Source organism: Trichomycterus rosablanca, chromosome 11, assembly GCF_030014385.1.
Source record: "Trichomycterus rosablanca isolate fTriRos1 chromosome 11, fTriRos1.hap1, whole genome shotgun sequence".
Classification (NCBI taxonomy): Eukaryota; Metazoa; Chordata; class Actinopteri; order Siluriformes; family Trichomycteridae; genus Trichomycterus; species Trichomycterus rosablanca.
In genome coordinates this window covers 17,790,911-17,808,623 of record NC_085998.1, presented here as the reverse complement: position 1 = coordinate 17,808,623, position 17,713 = coordinate 17,790,911, and the positions used below count along the sequence as shown (strand labels likewise).

The 17,713-nt window shown below is 40.3% G+C and overlaps 1 protein-coding gene across 1 annotated transcript in view; it reads right to left on the bottom strand.

Annotated features, from left to right (window-relative positions):
- ptprq (protein tyrosine phosphatase receptor type Q) overlaps positions 1-17,713 on the bottom strand; it is a 66,241-nt gene that overhangs the window by 26,263 nt on the left and 22,265 nt on the right. Inside the window, exons 21-32 of the mRNA XM_063005068.1 lie at positions 16,056-16,125; positions 15,718-15,917; positions 14,405-14,642; positions 13,840-13,968; positions 13,147-13,293; positions 11,434-11,602; positions 10,852-10,997; positions 10,037-10,198; positions 9,769-9,948; positions 9,342-9,449; positions 8,254-8,535; positions 7,278-7,559 (exon numbers count right to left, since the gene is read on the bottom strand). Of these exons, the coding sequence (XP_062861138.1) occupies positions 7,278-7,559; positions 8,254-8,535; positions 9,342-9,449; positions 9,769-9,948; positions 10,037-10,198; positions 10,852-10,997; positions 11,434-11,602; positions 13,147-13,293; positions 13,840-13,968; positions 14,405-14,642; positions 15,718-15,917; positions 16,056-16,125 (2,113 nt within the window). The remainder of the gene's footprint in view (positions 1-7,277; positions 7,560-8,253; positions 8,536-9,341; positions 9,450-9,768; positions 9,949-10,036; positions 10,199-10,851; positions 10,998-11,433; positions 11,603-13,146; positions 13,294-13,839; positions 13,969-14,404; positions 14,643-15,717; positions 15,918-16,055; positions 16,126-17,713) is intronic.

The window sequence follows — 17,713 nt, the reverse complement described above, 5'->3', positions numbered from 1 at the left end:
TTTTACACTTCATGTAATGCATATTGTGGTTATCTCATTTGAACACAAATGTTTTTTTAAAGACTCCTGTAAAATGACCTTTATGATAAACACTTTGCTATAAGAAGCAGAGACACAAAAAAGAGATTAGAATAGACAGAAAGGAGAAATTATCCTTGCATAGTCTGAAGTGTAAATGTGCAAGGATCTGCAATGTGTTGCTTAGTTGAGGCCCAGTCAGCTGGACAACTGAAGTGGAGCTGCAGGAACTAAAACATAATCAAACACAATTGCAGGAAAAGAGAGAAATGATTAGTACTTAATTATTTAAACACTTTATCAGCCTCACACACCAGGGGAGATTCTTATTTCTCTTTCAGGGTCAGCTCTGCACTGTTTTTCCATAAAATCACACCAAAACTCTGTAGATTTCTACTCTTGTCTTTACTGATGATTTCAAATTTGGAGAAGTGAAGCAGTAAAGCCCAGCCTAAAAAGGATGGGACAGCCTCTCTCACTGTCTCTGTAATATATCTCTCACAGACACCAGTGTTATAAAGGTTTTTCTTATTTCAGATTAGGCAGCACATTTTCTCAGCAGATTTTGTGGGTGCTGCATGCCTTTAGGGTCCTGAGAAATTTGATTTCGTCTCATATCTTAAAAACATGTAGGTGGAATAGTATTTATAGTATTTCCTCATTTCAGTTTATAGTAAAGGTAAGTAGTGTGTGCTTTTGGTTTGGGAAAATTAGTTCTCTTGATGGGGCAGAGGTTAGTGTTGGTGCCTTGCAGCTCTTAAATCCTAGGTTACTTAAAGGCCTTGGGTCGCGCAGTGGCAATACATGCTAGCCCACTACCACTGGCAACCACTCTCCGGGGTTCAAATCTAAGCAGTACCATAGACATACTACAGGCATCTACACAAACATGATAGGCTTTGTCTCAGTACCAGTCCCAAGCCTGGTTAAATATAGGGAGCATCAGAAAGGGCATTTGGTGTAACAACTGTGCCAAAGCATATAGACATCTGGAATGTCTATATCTGGAATATGTGTCTGGAATCTGTGCTACTCCAGTAGAGAGAATGCCAGTAGATGGCTTGCCTACTTTTGATTGGTAGGCAATTGTAGTGTATCCTCATTTGCTTGCAGGGTATTTGATCGTAACTAAGTTGTTTTTGATAAAAAAAAAGTCTGCTAAATTTTTATAAATGTAAATGCACTTGCTCCTAGATGTGACTTTGTGTTAATGAGTCAGTGAATGAGCTTTGTCCAAAGTGTATTCCTGGTATAAATGCAACAAATGCAGTGCTGTAATACAAAGTAGGAAATTAATTCAGTTATTACTACCAAAATATTTTCCTTTTCGTTAATTGTGGTGACACTAGTGCACCTATTAACCTGCAGACACTAAATCTGGATCTACTCATGTTTTAGTGTGATTTTTTAGAGATAAGATAAAAGCGTTCAGAAAAGCGGTACAGAGCTGCTTTCCTGCCCTGTCTGTGTGAGGAGACTGACCGTCCTCTGGTGTGGTGAAGTTAAGGGGAGTACTGATAACTCCCCCATCACCCTGAGATGTGCTGGAGCTTAACCACACAATGTACTCATGCCCAGCCCTCAGACCGCTCAGCTTTGTCCACTGCAATGAGCCTGGAACCAGCTACACAGGAACAAAGAGACACAAAGGTTTAGATTAGCAATTATTTTCATGATTTCATGTACAGTGTATCACAAAAGTGAGTACACCCCTCACATTTTTGCAAATATTTCATTATATATTTTCATGGGACAACACTATAGACATGAAACTTGGATATAACTTAGAGTAGTCAGTGTACAACTTGTATAGCAGTGTAGATTTACTGTCTTCTGAAAATAACTCAACACACAGCCATTAATGTCTAAATAGCTGGCAACATAAGTGAGTACACCCCACAGTGAACATGTCCAAATTGTGCCCAAATGTGTTGTTGTCCCTCCCTGGTGTCATGTGTCAAGGTCCCAGGTGTAAATGGGGAGCATGGCTGTTAAATTTGGTGTTTTGGGTACAATTCTCTCATACTGGCCACTGGATATTCAACATGGCACCTCATGGCAAAGAACTCTCTGAGGATGTGAGAAATAGAATTGTTGCTCTCCACAAAGATGGCCTGGGTTATAAGAAGATTGCTAACACCCTGAAACTGAGCTACAGCATGGTGGCCAAGGTCATACAGCGGTTTTCCAGGACAGGTTCCACTCGGAAAATTCTTCGCCAGGGTCGACCAAAGAAGTTGAGTCCACGTGTTCGGCGTCATATCCAGAGGTTGGCTTTAAAAAATAGAAACATGAGTGCTGCCAGCATTGCTGCAGAGGTTGAAGACGTGGGAGGTCAGCCTGTCAGTGCTCAGACCATACGCCGCACACTGCATCAACTCGGTCTGCATGGTCGTCATCCCAGAAGGAAGCTGACGCACAAGAAAGCCCGCAAACAGTTTGCTGAAGACAAGCAGTCCAAGAACATGGATTACTGGAATGTCCTGTGGTCTGACGAGACCAAGATAAACTTGTTTGGCTCAGATGGTGTCCAGCATGTGTGGCGGCGCCCTGGTGAGAAGTACCAAGACAACTGTATCTTGCCTACAGTCAAGCATGGTGGTGGTAGCATCATGGTCTTGGGCTGCATGAGTGTTGCTGGCACTGGGGAGCTGCGGTTCATTGAGGGAAACATGAATTCCAACATGTACTGTGACATTCTGAAACAGAGCATGATCCCCTCCCTTCGAAAACTGGGCCTCATGGCAGTTTTCCAACAGGATAACGACCCCAAACACAACCTCCAAGATGACAACTGACTTGCTGAGGAAGCTGAAGGTAAAGGTGATGGACTAAACCCAATTGAGCACCTGTGGCGCATCCTCAAGTGGAAGGTGGAGGAGTTCAAGGTGTCTAACATCCACCAGCTCCGTGATGTCATCATGGAGGAGTGGAAGAGGATTCCAGTAGCAACCTGTGCAGCTCTGGTGAATTCCATGCCCAGGAGGGTTAAGGCAGTGCTGGTTAATAATGGTGGTCACACAAAATATTGACACTTTGGGCACAATTTGGACATGTTCACTGTGGGGTGTACTCACTTATGTTGCCAGCCATTTAGACATTAATGACTGTGTGTTGAGTTATTTTCAGAAGACAGTAAATCTACACTGCTATACAAGTTGTACACTGACTACTCTAAGTTATATCCAAGTTTTAGTTCTATAGTGTTGTCCCATGAAAAGATATAATAAAATATTTGCAGAAATGTGAGGGGTGTACTCACTTTTGTGATACACTGTATGTGTGCAATAAAGACCATCATAAACATCACAGTATACAGTAAAGGAGTGCTTCTTTTGCAGAAAATCTCTGTATAACTTCAGATCAAAACATAACCTTTGAGTACTGTCTTCAAATCTTCTCACATGAAGACATAAACACTTCAACACAGTAGCCTATATCTGTAGGGAACACATATTACTTTAGTGAAGAAGGTAAGTCTGTTAAGCATCTTAGTCTTGGTTCTTCCCCAATCCTATTAATAAATTAAGTATGCTTTCTGAACCAGATTATGTAAATTCTATACTTCACATGAATTTACTTTACTTTATCACTTCCCCCTTTTACGTCCCAGTCCAGCAGCAACTGCAGCCACAATGAGGAACCCTGTTGACCTTTGTCCAGGTCGAGGGCACAGCTGAGAGCTGGCGATCTCACTAGTGGTGGGCTAGTGCGTTAGGCTGCTGCACCCCCTGGGTTCCTTGATGTACATTAAGCTGAAATGGCTGCATTCATTTTACATGCATATTGCATGAATCAAATCAAAATCAAGTTTTAAGAACCGCTGCAGTAGCGTATATGGAATTTAGTAGTCAACAATACTTAATGTATTATAAAAGCCATTAAGTACAATGACTTTATGTTGTTGTTCAAGTCCACAGAAGCCAAGTTTTATCACCTATGAGATATGTCTGGAGGAAATTGTCAGCCAATCAATGCTTCCTAAATGCAGAACCAAAGAAAAATGTGTTCCAAACTTTACCTCGACATACCAAATATGTGTCATTTGTGCAACAGAATTAGTTTATTGATACACATAGAGAAACCGTCAGTTGGAATGTAAAAGTTTAGATTACAGAAGCCCCTTTGTCTCCCTCTGCTGTCTGTTGAATGTTGTTCCAGTCTCAGCGGGCTAAGCAAAATGTTTCTATGAAAGACCGATTTTAAATGACAATAAAATTGACCAATCACATCTTTACAATAAGTTTCATCTGCTGTTGAAACACAGGTAATATAGAATTGTAAACAACTGTCTGTTCTGTTTATTCAGAAGGATTAAATAACTGAATGAAACAACGGGCACAGTGTATAGTTCATTAAGTTTGTGTGATATAGCCATTATTTGAAAGACAGATTTGCATTTTGCATGGAAAATGAGCTATTTTGTTAGGGTGAAAACTCTCTGTGCTCTTTGTGCTAACTGCATTTCTAAGGCTAAACTTTTTGTTCTTTTAACTTTTACAGTACGTACTTTAAAACAAAACTACAATGGTGTTTCAGGACCACTGTTAAATATTTTTGACTTCGGGAATAAAGTTGTAATATTTCAAAAAATCATAATATTTTATTAATCATAATATTTAGATAATAAAGTTTAAATACTTAGAAAATAAAGTTGAAATATAATGCCCAAGTGGTGTACAGCAGAAAGAGAGCAATTACCCTCCTGTTAAAATGAGTGACATTGAGGAGAAAGTTATACTGTACTTGTGTATTAGTTTTACAAATCAAGAAATACTTAATCTCCTGGCACATTAACATCAGTTTGTAGAGTTTACAAGAAACTGTGTTTACAAAGTATTACTACTTTATTCTCAGAATATTTTGACATTATTGTCAAAACCTAAATATTTCAACTTTATTCCCGAAATATTATGATTTTATTATTAAAGTGAAATATTAAAACGTTTTATCAATAGCTCTAAAATGCCAGAAAATTACTTGTGTGCTGTTAACATGTGAAAACAAATGTGGCTTTTTCAATGTGATTTTTAGCTGTTTAGACTACAGAATGTGTCCAGCTTAAAGTTGATTTAATCTCTAGGGTTATCAACTCTGAACATAGCCCAAGTTCTGCACAAATGTTGGGTTTTTGTGGAATCAGATTGACTCCTTGACAAATATCATGATCGCATGAAACCAGATGCTCTTTTTCAGTTAGAGGATGATTTGACATCTCTGTGTGTTTGCATAATAGAATTACGACTGTGTGCACCTGAGTGAAGACAGTGATGTTGTCACTGTAGTAAATGGTGTAGTACTGGATGATGCCATTAGGCTGTGTAGCAGGCCTCCAGCTCAGACGGACTGACCTAGGCGACAGCAGTTTGTATACCACATTCTGTGGTGGGTCTGTAGGAACTGACACACAAAAAACACCTAAACATCAGAAAAATACAATAAACAACACACGTATAGTGCATGAAAGCATATGTTGTAAGGCCTAATAGACATTAAGGTAAGATAAGAAAAGAAAATATAAGATACAAGATGAGATAGCCTTGTATTATCCCACAGAGGAAAATTTACAGCAGCTTTCAAGGGTATAGAGATACGATTTTGAATTTTACAGCAAATTGCATATTACACAGGAAAAGGCTCATTTCATGGTCTGTGATGCGATTTTCATGGCTGTGACTTAGATAGGGCCTTAAATATAAGGTAAGCAAAGACAATTTATCATATTGGCCCATTTTAATCAAGGTAAGGAAAAACCCAACAGTCAGTGTAAAAGAGCTCCAGAGATGGAATGACTCTAAAACACAAGAAAGAAGCCACTATTGAGTAAAAGGCACATGACAGCCAGCTTTGAGTTTGCTAAATAGCACGCTAAATTGACTCTTGCAACAAGACAAAAATATTCTCTGGTATGATGAGATGAAAAATTTAACTTATGGGCAGAACAGCAAATGCCATGTCTGATGAAAAATAGCTGCATATCACTCAGCTAATACCATCCTTCTGGTGAAACATGGTGGTGGCAGCATAATGTTATAAGGGTTGTTCTCAGCTGCAGAGACTGGGTGAGAATTAGGGGAACATCCTTGAAGCAAACTTTTTCCAGAACGCATACAAACTCAGACTGGGATTACAGTCTTCAGCATACAGCCAAACCAAAACTGAAGTGGCTTCTGGGCAAGTCTCAGAATGCAAGTCTTAAGTGGTCCAGCCAAGGCCCAGATTTAATCTCCATTAAAAATCTGTAGAGAGCCGTGAAGATAGCAGTTCACAGATACTTGCTATCCAGACTGATCTTCCCTGCGACCGAGCTTGAGAGGATCTGCTATTAACTATGAGATCAACTCATCAGCTATTAACTATGAGATCCCAAATCCAAGTGTGTGAAGCCTGTAGAGACATATCCAAAAACACATGCAGGCTGGAATTGCTCCTAAAGAGGCACAAGGTATTATATAAAAATTCTAAATACTTTTAGTTTTTGATATTTATGGCATTTTCAAAAATGTAGACTGATGTGTAAAGTTCAAAATCAAATACACAACACAGTGTGCAAACTATTTGGGGATCTGAATACTTTCTTAATCTACCCTATGTTTACCTGTCTCCGATGTGCTAAAGGTGACATAAATCAGTACACCTCCATCCCCAAGTTGAGTCCAGCTGCTGACCGAGGCATTATAGTAGCCAGGCCCATCTATTTTCACCACCACTGATGTTTTAGTCACATTGGTTACAAACTCAGAGCTTAAGTTCCTAATAACACACAGACACATATTAAACACAAGGGACAGCATAATCTTTCCTAAATCTTTAAACTTAATAAGGGGTATTAGGAACACTTACCAAACTCTCACTATGTAGTATAAAATCTCAGAGTTGGTCTCTTTAGGTGGTTGCCATGACAACTCTACTTGGTTGTCTGACAACTTCCTGGCATGCAGGAACTGCGGAGGGGAGCTTGGTACTGTTGTTTAGGAGGAACATTTATTTACTGTTTGTTAGTATACATACACAATTATGACCTGACACATTCAGCCTTATGAACAGAACAAACACCCTTTCTGTACACACAACACCCTTCAAGTAGGGCATTTAACACCCTTGATGTAGCATCTCTTTTGCACTGTGGGAAAAAGATATGATTAGTAAGAATGTTTTTTTCTGTTTGACAGGTTGGCTGTAAAAAGAAAAAGCAGGCTTAGTATTCTGGCCTTGAATATCAAAAGCACACAGAAAAAACACAGGCACACTCCACTCACCATCTTCCAAGGTGGTGATGTTTAGGATTTCACTGGTGTAGTTGCTCAAGCCGACTCGTGTTGCTGCTTGAACAGTGAGGCGGTAGCTAGCATACTTGCGCAGGTTTGACAGAATTGCAAATGGTGCAGGTGTTGTAATATTTATAGTGTGTGTGGTGTTCCAGTACTCCACGTTGTAGTATATGATGAGGCCATTGGGCTCAAGGGGTGGTGACCATGACACATTCACCTCACTGGAGCTAATGCTTTCATAGGACAGCTCGTATGGAGGACTACCAGGCACTGAAACACAAATATGTGTTTGTGATTAAGAAACTGCTCTGGCATTTCACATTATTTGCAGAAACTGTAAGATATGATTCTAGTGGTTGTGCAGTGATTAAGTGGATATTTTCTACTTATTTATGCATTTTCTTCAATTTTTCTCCCAATTTAGTGTAGACAATTTGTCTTCCGCTGCTGGGGGATCCCTGATTGCAACCGAGGTAGGTATTTTGCTGCTCACGCCTCCTCCGACCCGCATGCAACCCTTTTTCACCTATGCACTCTGCACAGGCGCCTCTCTATCTGCCAAGCAGGGTCCTTACACACCATTTGAAGACCCCACCCACATAGTCCGGTCTTCCAGCCCTAGCAGAACCGTGTCTGCTGCAGGCACTGCCAATTATGCCCGCTAGATGGCGCCCAGTCAACCGGTGGCAACACCGAGTTTCGAACCGAGGAGCCACCTAGGCGCGGCATTTCACATTTTGAAAAAATTTATTTGCAGAAACTGTAAGATATGATTCTAGTAGTTGTGCAGTGATTAAGTGGTTTGTGCATTTTTAGATAGATAAATAGATCACAAAAAATTGCAACAGATTGTTGTGAAATAACTAGTTTAAACTATTACTCTGCAAATAATAATATGGAAATATAATTTGAGTATTCATATTCAAAACCTCCCACTTTTAAACTCAGTAACTAAAAGACTTACCATCTTCTCCTGACAACATCTCTAATGTGTCAGAGATTTGGTCTCCATGGCCAAATTGTGTGAAGCCACGTACAGTGATGCTGTAGTTGGTGTAGGGTTTTAGTTGGTGTAAGGTGATGCTGGGCACTGTTGTGTTTGCTGCTTGGCTGAATGTTGCATTGCTATAGGAGACCTCGTAAATGCGGATGATCCCGTTGGGTTTGTCAGGGGGAGACCAGGCAATGGTGGCAGTGGAAGATGTAGTGTTGAATACAAAAAGGTCCCTTGGAGGAGAGTCCGGCTCTGGAAAAAACATAAAACGAATGTATATAATGTAAGCCATTTTCTGTCTGATGTTTTATATTTTGCACTAGATGACACAATCATCAGTCAGTTTATTACTGCAAATTTTAATTTAAGCAGTGTTTAAAATGTAAATAGTTTTTGTGTTTTTTGTGTGTTAGCTAGACAAGATGTGAAAAAAAATCAGCTTTTAGGAAACACAGAGGTGTAGGCACTCGGGTGGTGCAGTGCTAGGTACACTAGCCAACTACCACTGAGATCTGGGGTTTGAATCCCAGCTGTGCTATTGGGCGATCGGACGTCTGTACAGACATGATTGGCTAATGTGCAAAGGGTGGCTGAAAAAACCTAGCCATTCGATCCCGAGCCCGGATAAAAGCAGGAGGAAGTGCATCCGGCGTAAAAGTCTGGTATGTGGACCAGATCTGCTGAGGCAACCCCTAATTATGGGAGCAGCCAAAAGAAAAATAAATAAATAAATAAGAGGAGGTAAAATTATTTGCTATCTCATGCAAATCATGAATCAAATCAGGAATCATTAATTATTTAATTTTTAAATGCACATAAAAAAAAAGATGACTGTGTTAGTACGGCAACATGTTTAATAAGTTAATTCTGGCATTTTGAATATATCCACAATTAATATCAATAGTCAAAATTCAGTAAAATTACAAAATATTCCTAAACATTGAAAAAACATGCTTAGATTCGTGCATAAAAAAAATCACAGTGCAAACCATCAGGTAGCAAATTTAATAGAACTGTTCCATGACCAACTGTTTACATCTACAGATTTATATCCATACCATCTTCAGTTGTCAGTACGAAGATATTATCTTCATCAGACAAAGGGCTTTCGCCTGCTACTGTGGAGGCAGCCACACGCACCCTGTACTGTGTGTACTTATCTAGACCTGCAGAAAAGAGTAACAATGTAAAGCTTATTCAACCCTAAATGGCATATACTGAAGAGCCAAAACATTAGGACCATACCCCAAAAATGTGCATGTCAGTGCTTTTTTGTAACAACTGTGCATGTCCTGGACAAGGATATGTTAAATGTTAATGCTTATCGTGGTTAGTGATACCATGTTAAATGTAGTAATGTCCTGGTACCAGATACCACAGGACTCATTTAAATGTCTTGTGGAGCCCAGGTCTGGTAGGGTCAAAACTGGTTTGACAGCATATTAGCTGAGTGGTCCTAATGTTTAGGCACTATAGTATACTAACCTGTTAGCACTATGCTAGTGATGTCTGTAACTTGTTGTTGGGCCTCCTGGCTTTGCACGTTGAGTACGTACACTGTGTAGTGTGTGATTTTCCCATTAGGTTTCAGAGGTGGGTTCCAGCCAATAAGGACCGAGGTGGAGCTGATGTTCTGATAGTATACGTCTTGAACAGAGCTAGGTACTGAGAAATGATCAAAATTGTGTGCATTAGTACAAGACTCAGATACTTTTATTGGCAAAATCTGCATGTGGGCGTAGTCTCACTTTACCCTGTTCGCGTGTTTTCTGTGTGATTAGGGTGGCAGGTCCCTCTCCAACGGTCGTATAGGCAGACACGCTGAAGTTGTACTCAGTGAAAGGACTCAGACTCTTCACCACATAAGACATCAGACTGGATGATAAGTCCACTAGTTCTTCAGTGGCGGGTAGAACTGTGTATAACACAGAGACCAATCACTCACAAACATCAACTCAAGTGTTATGTTAATGATTTTACCACATAGTCCTTTAATTTTTTTCAGGGTGTAAGTAATGTTTTTTCCTAGATGACCTAAAGCAGATTTCATTGCTTGGGCCACTAATGGCATAATCTCTGTGTGCCAAACCAAACTAATTTAAAAATAAAAATAAATGAATGAAGAAATGGGGAGAAAGAAAGGAAAACCCCTGAGAACTACGAGTCTAACTGAATTAAATATGACAACAACAGTCAAAACAAAATGGAAGAAATATAATATATAATCACAAATTATTTCCCTAAAGGTTTTAGTTCTAAAACCTATTTTCATTTTCAACGTATTTCATTTTCATCAACCACTTAATCCTGGTTGAAATCACAGAGAGCCCAGTTCCAATAGACAACACTGGGTGCAATACTAGAAATACCCTAGACAGGGTGACAATCCATCGCAGGGCTTTGACCATCCTCCCCAAACATACAGTAGATAGTGGGCTAGCATAATGAACCTCTGCGTCACTCGAGCACCCACACATATTTAGAAATTCTCTGTTATTGTACTAATATACAAAAATATGAATCTATTTTATTACTAAAATATGGGCTAAGTTTTAGAAGTGCTATTACCCTCAATTCGGCTAGTTACTGCTGCTTGTGTGGCAGTGCGTGGTTGTAAGGTCAGACTCGTAACCGCTGCTCTTGTGGAGGGAAGTGGCTGGCCGGTTCTCATAAGGGGTGGACGAGCTGTTCCTGAGGTCAGAGGTAAAAGATTAGTAATAGGCTCCATAGTCACTGTCTCAGTGTTAGCCTCGGAAGCCACGGCATTACTATAGTCAGAGGAAAGTGTAAGCCAGGAAGGAGGGGTATGTGGAGCACTGGTGGTCAGGGTCAGACTGGAAGTTCCTGCCGAGCGTAAAAGAGTGGAGTGTGAGTCGGTTGACTCAGTTTCAGTCTTTTCAGTAAAGGTGAAGCTGGTAAGGCTGTAGGGTGAGATTGTGAAAGCAGAGCGTGCATTGTCTGTGCTGGAATGAAGCTGTCTTGCGAAGCGATTCAGGACTTGAGAACTTGCAGTGGAAACTCCTGAGGACATACCGCCATTCAGACTTGCATCCTGCAACACCATCACAACAACACTCAGTCACCTGAGACAGGAGTCTAAGGGTCATACTTTAAGTAGCACAACCATCATTTGCATCATTGTGCGTGTATACCTGCTGCAGTGCTCGGAGAGTAATGTCCTGTACATGTGTCTCATGGTGCAGGACGAGTAGACGGTACCGAGTGATGAGTCCATTAGGCTGGCTGGGCATTCCCCAGGACAGTTTCACAGATGTGGAATCCACAGCTGCTGCTCTAAGATATGACACTGCGCTGGGAGCTAACAGACATACACACACACATATATAACTACAGATTTTCTGAGTTTGACATAAACAACAGAAGCTTCAGTCACCAAGACTGCTCAGCTGGTTAGTGTTTCATGGCATGTATGGAACACACAAAGAGAATTCTTGTGTCACTGCAAATCACTACTAGCTAAATCACTACTGATTACCTGCGTAATATAATGGAAAATAATCTTCACAGAGAAATAGGGGTCACTGGATGGTTAAAAGATGATGTAAGTGATATTGACCAAATGCTATGGCCTTTGTTGGCCCCAGATCTTAGCCAAAATGATCATTTATAAGCAATTTTGGGGCAATGTTTTTTTTAATGCATTTTCTCCCATTTTCTACTGATTTTAATGTAGTTAACTAGTCTCCTGCTGCTGGGGATCCCGATCTCATCCGAGGAGAGTATATTCGCCTGTCACTCTACCCCTTCTTTGTTCACCCATACTTTGGTGGATTCGCACACGAGGCCAGATATCCCGCACAGAAAGACACACACAGCGATCTCCATACTCCATCAACTCTGTACAGGCACCTCGGGTAACCAGGGTCCTTGCACAGCATTTATAGACCCCACCCACTTATTAGTTCGATCTTTCCCACCCAGCAGACTGATGGCCAATTTTGTCTGCCAATTGTGCCCGCTAGAGGGTGCCCAGCCGACCAGTACTAGAGCTGAAATTCAAACCGGGGAGTTCAGAATATCCCGCTGCGCCACCTGAGCGAACAGCAATTTCAACAGTGGCGGCTGCTGGTCTTTCAAAGAGGGGAAGCTCATTGTCGGCTTACATCATAAAATTTGTCAATTTATTTATATATAAATGTATAAATTCTCCCCTTTGTTAGTTTTCAAGAAAATGGCCTGAAATGGGTTGCAGTTTGTCTTCCGACTTCACTCAATCAAAACGGGATTCAGCCTTTCGACTGATCCTCCAATCATCTTGCAGAAGCTCAGCGTCCAGACCCGCCCACAGCCCCATTCACCCCCAGAGACGCTCGGCGTCCGGGGGCGGGACAAAATCGAGGCATTTATCCAATGACCGGCGAGTTTCGAAGTCCCGCCCGTGCAGCCCCATTGAAGCAAAGAGACGCTCAGCGTCTGCGGGTAAATGCATTGACGCTCCGGGAATGTATGAGTTAAGTTAACAAAATCGAGTCGATTTGTGATAAGTAGCTGATTCTGAACGAACTCCTCTTCAAGATGAACGTGTTCTAACGCATTTGTAAATGAAATGTTAACACAACTGTACATATTTGACCATTAAATTTTTGACATTTTAGGGGAAGCTGAGCTTCCCTTGCAGTCTTACAGAAATCACCACTGAATTTCAACCATCATCATCAAAACAATAAAGGTAAAATGTTTTTTTAAAAAGAATTGGGCACCAATTTATGTCAGGGCTTTAGCCATAACCACCACCCTGAGATTTGTTGGATAGTGACTATAGTGAAAAAAAAGTGGTCGTCATTTAATTACGTTTATTCAATATATTCTTATCTATATGAGGGGGTAAAGTGTGCATCTTACCCTCTGAAGGTGTTGAAATGCTGGTCTCTGATGCTGGGCCATTGGCCCCCGCAGACCTGGCCATGACAACTGCACGGTAGCGTGTGTATGGAGTCAGTCCAGTGTAAAAAATTGTCTGTTCACTTGTACTGTTTTCACTTATGAGTCCTGAAGCAAACAAAGATTTATAACATTAACACAGGTTAGTAGTCTATAGCAGCAAGCTTTAAACAGTTTGATAACTTGTATTATTTATTACTATGCACCTTGTTACTATTAGGTGGAGTGCTTGGGTGGTGCAGAAGTCTGTTAAACTAGCCCACCACTGCCGAGATTGAGGTTTGTATCTCAGCGGTGCCATCAGCTCCACTGACGTTATTAATTTTTATTTTATGACTATTTTGTTGAATTATTTTGCTGCATAGCAACAAGCCACTTAAGATAGAACATTTTTTTGGTAAAACAAACATGACATATAAAAGGTATATTTTTTACTTTGTGATTAGAAATAAAAATATTGGAGTTAAGCATATGTGCCAGGTTCTAACAGGGAACCTAATATGGCTTTTGAGAAACTGGCATCTTTGTCATACATTTCATTTTAGTTATCTAAATAGGCAGACCAGACAATTAAGTTGTGAACCCGTTTAGCACAAGTCTAAATATGGACACCTTCTCATTCATATCTATTGATTTAAAGGTAAAGGAGGTTACCTGTCGGGCCGTAAAGCTGAATGAGGTAGCTGAAACGACCTGTGATGATAGTTGGAGGCTCCCAGGACAGAGAAAGAGATCTTGAAGTAATGTTCTGCACTGACAGATTATTTGGAGAATTCTCTGGGGCTGCAGAAACACACCACACACAAAGTTGCACAGAGGAAAGATAATGCAGAGAATGAATATCTACTGAGTGCTGAAGTGTTCTTAGATGAGACCCAAGTATATTTAAATGAGTGTGCGTGTATGTATGTTTTATAAACAGTCTAATAGATCTGCACTAAGTAGGTATGTTCGATGTGATTTACTAAGGATTATTGTACAACTGCCAACAAATTTAAAAAAAAAAAATATGCAATGTGTTGTTGTTTTGTGCATGCACCAGACATGCTACAGTCCTAACCTAAAAGTTAGGAAAATATCTCTTGAAAGAATTCAATAAAATGCTGTATTACACTGTATAAGCTGCAGCACCTGCATGTGTAAGTATAATCATGTTCAGGTTTGTTTGGGTATCGCAGATATATATTCAAACTGGTGTAAGTGTGAATGTTGTGCATACCAGATTCGGGCATGCGGACCATGGTACTGGCGATCTGTCCTTCCCCATCACTGGTAAAGGCAGAGACCTCAAAAACATAAGCTGTATAGGGGCGAAGCTTGTCCATGCTCACTGTGATTGGCACACTCCAAACAGAGGCGGGAGGAATGGCAGACATTGTCATTAAGGGCAACGCAGATGTTATCAGGGAGGATTCAGAGGGGCTGGGTGTTCCACGGGACAAGAAGTCTGCAGCATCCTACAATACACACATGCACACATGAACTTAGAGCCTAAAGACATCCTGAAACAGCTTTAAATCTCTCCACACAATAAGAGCTGATTATTTTTGTCATGTTTTTTGTCCTTAGTTTTATTGTTTTATTTTCCATTTATTTGATTTACTTTAATGTTTGAAAAATATAACCACGTATTTTGGGCACAGTTATTTTACTCAGTATTAAAATGATTAATATTTATTCAGAGCTACATTATAAGGCCAAAATTATTTGAACGTCTGACCTTGAGCTTGTTATACATCCCATTTTTAAAGCAAATGGAATTAAATCTCTCACAAGACTTTGAAGTATGTTTGTGGGAATTTGTGCCCATTCAGTCAAAAAAGCATTTGTATGGCTGGGCACTGAGGTTGAGAAAGCCTCAGTTGATGTTCTAGTTAATTCTGAATCTGTTAAGTGGGGTTGAGGTCATTGCTTTGTTTAGGCCAATGGAGTTTCTTTAAACCAAACTTTTCTTTATGTCTTTATAGAGCTTGCTTTGTGCACAAGGGCACAGTCATGCTGGATGGGGGCGGGGTGGTAGAAACAGCCTAGCCACTGGGAGGTGCACTTGTCAATGTACTCTCAGAGCTGAACCCAATATAATGGTTGCCTCAGGAAGGACATCCGACATAAAAAACTGTGTCTTAAATGCAGACCAGATCCCCTGCGGTGACTTAAAATAGTAGCCCATAAGTTCAGGCTACATAAAAATACCTGATACAAATATATGACTTGAGCCACTTGTCTTAAGTCAGCAATTTTAAACTTTACGTTAGCCCACCAGCTGATCGGATGTCTACACAAACATGATTAGCTATGTCTGGGTGGGAGTGGCCGAAGTCCTGCAATGAATAGATGCCCTTGCCTAGGTATTTCTGCTTTGTGCCCACTGATTCCAGGTGGAACCGGACCTGCCAAGAGCCTGACCAGGATAAAGTTGTTAAATTTTTTTTTTTTAAAATATGATCATGATTAAAATCTAGTTCATACTCTTTAATTGTTCATCCCTATGTACAAACAAAGATGCAAATACTATGGCACACACTGTCATACATTGCAATGTGGCAGTGCTCCATTCATGAGTTCCTCAGCATTCAGTTCCAGAACCCGAACTGTTTGACCTGTTCGAGCATGTTTGGCTTTCACTGCAAACTTGGTAATGAGTCCATTGATGCGCACAGGTAAAAACCATATTAGTACCACCGAAGAATGGTTCTGTGCATAAGCTGTGAGATTCATCACCATCCCAGGGGCTGTAGAATTGTGCACACACACACACACAACAGAAAGAGTGAGAGAGAGAGAATATTCAGTCTTACATAAAACCCTACAGTTAACAAAGTAAGCACAGTAAGTTTATTCAAAAGTGGAAAGTAAGGGGTGTTTCTTACGAGCCTCTGAGGTTTTGAAGTAAAGAGACTGGCTAAAAGGTCCAATTCCTGCCTTGTTCAATGCTGCAACCTATCAGGTGGGGAGGAAAGACCAAGTAAATGGTTAACTGAAAGCAAACCCCATATACACTTGCATTCAGCAATAAATCATGAGATGAAATGCATCTTTACTGCACATTTACTGCATTTAATCATAGACACGCTGCTACATACGCACTCAGATATACACATAATGAAGGGGAAAAGAACTTAACATGATACTGAATTCAGCAGACAAATAAAAACAGAAATATCATAGAAGCCTAGATCTTTTTACAAGGTAAATAATTAAGGGCAGGTGAATAATTTAACAAGAGTGATGGAATGGATGTCACTGGCAACTTTCCCAGAGACAGGTGAATTCCCTTAACATGTAAAACCAACTAACTGCCTGTCCGTCTATCTATCACATACATGGATTGGCCTTTTTTATGCCAGGTTTTTTTTTAAGTGACCCACATTTTGTCCATGATTTTTACTGTGATCCAGGCAATACAAACAATGCATCAAAACAAAACAAAATATACATTATTAATGAAAATGATGGCAATCTGGTCCCACTGTGGTTTACAAGGTGTAACATAAAGCCTCTACATGGGTGGTATGTCGATAAGTTTATTTCATGTTGATGTGCCTGTTAAAATGTGTTCATTTAATTATTATTCTTTTTCTCTGCAACCCATTTTTGGCTTGTGACCCTGGGTTTGAAAAATCCCAGGGCAAATTTTATGCCCAATTCCTTTTTATCCAGGCTTGAGACTGGCAATGAAAGTGCACTGGAAATCAGGTCTGTAGAGGCCCAACTGGTTTATAGCATCACTGAGATTCCAACCTCAGATCTCAGCAGTAGTGGGCTAGCATATTTTTTACCGCTCTCTCTCTCGCCCTCTTAATTCATTTAAATTCCAAGACATTAGCTGCGTCCGGAATCGCATACTTAGAGAGTATGTACTAGATTGGAGGAAGTATATGCACTACTCGGCCGGTAAAGAAGTACATACTTTCAGTACAGAAGTACGCAGTATGCACACAACACTGCTACGCACTACATCCGCCATCTTTCCAACGTCAAGTGATGACGTGGGACGTGATGACGTAATATCACCATGGTTACAGACTCATTACAAACCCCACTCGCCAAACTTTTGGATATTTATCGTGTTTTTGTTATTAATTCGTCTTTAAAATTTTTTATTTTATTTATCTTACTTACACTTGTAAACAGAGGACCGCTATCTTTCTTGTTTCTTATTACACCGCAAGTGTGCATCGCTTGCATACTCAAACATGGCTGCCCAATAAGTAGGTCATCCGGGTACTTCTCGCGTACCTCTTTGTGTATACTATGTATTCGGACATACTAACCGCTCTCGCGTACTCATTTCGCGTACTATTGAGTATGGAAGTATGCGATTCCGGACGTAGCCATTTATTTGCATGACTGTTACAGTAGTTACAGACAAATATATAAATAAAAAATATAAAAGAAGAGAGAACAGGTGTGCATAAAGAGTAAACACTGTAAAGAGAATGTAGAATTTAAGGTGGAGGTTTTTTTTAAATAAATATCTCTCTCTCTTTTGGGTCCAGTCAACAGTCTTCACAGACATGATTGGTTG